Source organism: Amphiura filiformis, chromosome 3 (assembly GCF_039555335.1).
Source record: "Amphiura filiformis chromosome 3, Afil_fr2py, whole genome shotgun sequence".
NCBI lineage: Eukaryota > Metazoa > Echinodermata > Ophiuroidea > Amphilepidida > Amphiuridae > Amphiura > Amphiura filiformis.
In genome coordinates, this window is record NC_092630.1 from 54,387,324 (window position 1) to 54,391,654 (window position 4,331).

General features: G+C 45.9%; 1 protein-coding gene across 1 annotated transcript; it reads left to right on the forward strand.

The window, feature by feature from the left end:
* Positions 1 to 1,638: 1,638 nt before the first annotated feature.
* Positions 1,639 to 4,038, forward strand: LOC140147332 (uncharacterized). The gene has a single exon (XM_072169110.1). The coding sequence runs from the start codon at positions 1,639 to 1,641 to the stop codon at positions 4,036 to 4,038; it is 2,400 nt and encodes a 799-aa protein (XP_072025211.1).
* Positions 4,039 to 4,331: the final 293 nt, after the last annotated feature.

The following is a 4,331-nucleotide window of genomic DNA, read 5'->3' on the forward strand; positions in this document are numbered from 1 at the left end:
AATTCAGGAACCAGTTGTGCAAAAATCTGATGTCAGAATGCAAAGGCCTACATCAGATGTACATGTAGACAGGTCTATGGCAGCTGGTCAAGACATATCTCCTGAACCACAGGGAGAAACTGTACATGTTGAATTGGCTTCTAATATAAAGCAGTGTGATGATAGGAATATAGTACCTCATCATCAGGAGTCAGACCAGAAAGTACAGGTGAACTTGGAAGTACCAGTGCTACCAAATAGACTTCCTGCTTCGTTGAAACCTAGAGACATAGACCCAGTAGTCAGGCCGAAAGTTAGACAGCCAAAGTTGGATGACCACAGATCTGAACGTGATGTGAACCGGCCACGGCTTGATTACGATAGTTATGCTGAGGAATATACATTCCGACCAAGACATGTGCATGATGATGCACCTCCTATGAAGCCATATAGACACATGCAGGGACCAGTACCCGCAGATCAGTATGATCATTTTATGCCATATTACATGGACTATAGACCACAGCAACAGCCATATTTGGGCCCACCATATTTTCCAACAGTTGGTGTACCCACAAAGCCTGTTGGCCCCCCACATTTTCCAACAGTTGGTGTACCCACACAGCCTGTTGGCCCCCCACATGTTCCAACAACAACTAGTGTACCCACACAGCTTGTTGGCCCCCCACATGTTCCAACGGCTAGTGTACCAACAGAGCCTCAACAGCAAAGACAGGCAGATCATTCTGCAGATCAAGCTGAACAGCTTAGTGAACTGACTAGATTGCTGATAAAACAGCAGTTGCGAGCTTTATTGCCAGAGACGAAGATCCAGACTTTCGATGGAGATCCGTTAAAGTATACATCATTTATGAGAGCCTTCGCATTTGGTGTCGAGGACAAGACAGATGATGAGAAAGAAAGACTGGAGTTCTTATGTCAGCATACAGATGGAGATGCCAAGAAATATGTAGAGAGCTATCTTCATTATGAGGATCCAAAGGAAGGCTTTGAGAAAGCTAAAGAAACTTTAGCCAAGAAGTTTGGAAGTGGCCATAAAATTGCACAAGCAATGCTGAAGAAGGCCAAATCCTGGCAAGAAGTTAAAGATGAAGATAAAAGCTTAAATGCCTTTTCGCTATTTCTTACCGAGTGTAAGAACATGATGCAGACAGTGGATGCGTTAAGTGAGTTAGATCATTCTAACACCCTGAAGATTCTTGTTGCGAAACTGCCATACCGACACAGGAATCTATGGAGAAATAAAGTGTATGCTATTGAAGAAGAACAAGGACATACAGTAAAGTTCAGCGATCTTGTTCAGTTTGTCGACAGACAGGCGAGAATAATTGCGAATCCAGTGTTTGGTAGAATAGGGAACTCAGAATCCTTCAGTAGCAACAAGAAGAAAGCCTTCACTACAACTGCTCAAGAGGTCACAGAGAAGAAAGCTTCAAACAAGTCATGCACCTACTGTGGAGATGGCACCAAGCACAAGATCATGGAATGCAGAAAATTCTCCAAGTTGCAACCTAAGGAGAAATCAGCCTTCTGTTTTGACAAAAATTGTGCTTTGGTTGTTTGGAAGCAGGACATCCTAAGAAGCAGTGTAAGGATCTGTTGAAGTGCAGTAAATGTCAGAAAACACATCCAACTGCGATGCACAGAGACAAACGAGAGCAAGAATCTCAATCACCTAAACAAAACAAGTCTCAAGAAGAGGCAGCTGCTCGTGGCAGTAATGTAGTGACTGGTTGCACCAAGACTCTAGCTTCAGCAGCTACAAGTAGTGATACCTCACCATTAATGACCATTATACCAGTATTGGTGAAGCATGAAGCCAGCGATAGTTTCATAGCCACATATGCTTTCTTGGACAACGGTTGTGATGCGGTTTTCGCCTCTTCACTACTACAACAGCGAATGAACCTGAGGACTCAAAAAGAAAAACTGCTAATAGGAACTTTGACTTCGAAGAAAACCGTGAACTCAAAGGTGGTGTTGGATAAGTTGCTAGTGGGTGATTTAAATCAGAAGAATTTCATCCCGTTACCACAGGTGTATATCGAAGACAAGATTCCAGTCTCCGCAAAGGATGCACCGACTCAAGAAGATCTGAGAAGATGGGCACACCTTTGCGATATACAGTTACCAGTAATACCAAGCGAGTACCCATGTATTCCAGAGGTAACAATGATGATTGGAAGCAACACTCCGGCAGCCAGCATGCCGCTGGAAGTAGCCACAGGAGAAATTGGTGAGCCATACGCTATACTCACACCCCTGGGATGGGCAGTGTACGGTATTCCAGGAAGATCCAGCCAGCAAGTTCAAACCTACTTCTGCAGTGTAATAGAAGGTAGCCTGGAAACCATGGAGACCCAGTTCCAGTCTTATGTGACCCCTGAGTTCAACAAACGTATGAGTGATAGAGGCCTGCCAGTCAAGCAGCTGGTAGAAAGACCAGACTGGATAAAGGGGCCGGCGTTCTTGTCAGAACCAGAGGAAGAGTGGCCGGGTGCAGAACCGGCAGTATCAGAAGAATCTCCAGAGTCCACAGACGTGGAAGTCCACGCTGTCACAGCTGAAGACCAGCGCCAAGATAATGATATAGACCAGCTGATAGAGCACTACTCCAGCTGGACAAGGCTCAGAAGAGCAGCGGCCTGGTGGCTAAGACTTAAGAAGATTCTTAGAACCAAACAGAGACAGAGTCACAACTTCACAGACGCACTTACTGTGCAGGAGTTGAAAGAGGCAGAGTGTGCAATCATAAAACATGCACAGAAATCTCTGCAACTAGACTCAAAGCTTACCAATTTAGACCCACAGGTGATGGATGGGATGGTAAGAGTAGGCGGTAGACTGAAAAACGCCAAGATACCGCAGAATGCGAAGCATCAACTTATCATTCCGAAAGATCACCACATAGCGACTCTCATAGTCCGTTATATTCATGGAGAGATTCATCACCAGGGTAGTAACCACGTTCTCGCCGAATTACGACAGAAATACTGGATTGTGAAGGCTCGAGCTAAGGTGAAGTCAGTCTTAGGGAAGTGCATAATCTGCAGAAAACACCGAATGCCAGTTAGCAAACAGAAGATGGCTGATCTTCCCGCCTACCGAGTAAAGAGTGATGACCCAGCCTTTACAGTCACTGGATTAGATTACTTTGGACCCTTCTATATAAAGCAGGGCAGAGTAACAAGGAAGAGATACGGTATGCTGTTCACGTGCATGAATAGCAGAGCAGTCCACATTGAAGTCGCTCACACCCTGGACACTAGTTCCTGTATTGATGGGATTAGGCGATTTATAGCAAGGCGTGGACCAGTCAAAGTAATTCACTCTGACAACGGAACCAACTTGGTCGGTGCGGACAATGAGTTACGGCGCGCTCTGCAAGAACTAGACCAAGACCAAATACAAAACTTCTCAACATCCCACACATTTGAATGGCGATACAATCCACCAGCAGCCTCCCACCACGGGGGAGTATGGGAAAGGCAAATACGTACTGTAAGGAAATTAATGTGTGCCATCCTCAATGAACAACACCTGAAGACATGCAGGTCGGATGAGCAACTACATACCTTCATGTGTGAGATAGAATCGACGCTGAACAGCAGGCCACTCACAAGAGTGTCGGATGATCCGGATGACTTGGATGTCATCGCGCCCCGGGACCTCTTGTTGCTGAGACCAAGGGCGGACATGCCACCAGGGTGCTTTGTCGAGAAGGACATCTACGCTCGTAGACGTTGGCGTCAGATCCAATACCTGGCCGATCTGTTTTGGCAAAGATGGCTGAAGGAATACTTACCTGAACTTCAGCGCAGACAGCGTTGGCTGCAGCCACAGAGGAATCTGAAGATGGGAGACGTTGTTCTCATAGTAGATGAGTCAGCTCCTAGGAATTCCTGGTTGATGGGAAAGATCGTCACAACTCTGCCAGACAAGAATGGCCGAGTGCGACAGGTTGATGTGCGAACCAAGTCATCCACCCTACGGAAGCCCATCAGCAAGTTGTGCCTGTTGTTGGAGGCAGAAGAATAAGCTGTCTGTTTCCATGGTTACTGGAGACTTGAAGTCCAGAGCCTATGTCTTTTATGTTTGTTAGATTGACTTTGTCTTGATGTATCCGGTAGGGAATGTCTCAGGTGTCTTGTTGTTAAAAATCAAAATTATGGCCTATTGATAACAGTAGATTTCACTAGGTGACACTTGCGCAGTGCGTAGGTCTTCGATGCAAAGGACATCTGCGCAGGCAATACAAATTTATACATTAAGAGACACTTGCGCAGTGCGTAGGTACGCGATGCAGCACTCGCGCAGATGCGAACACGGTA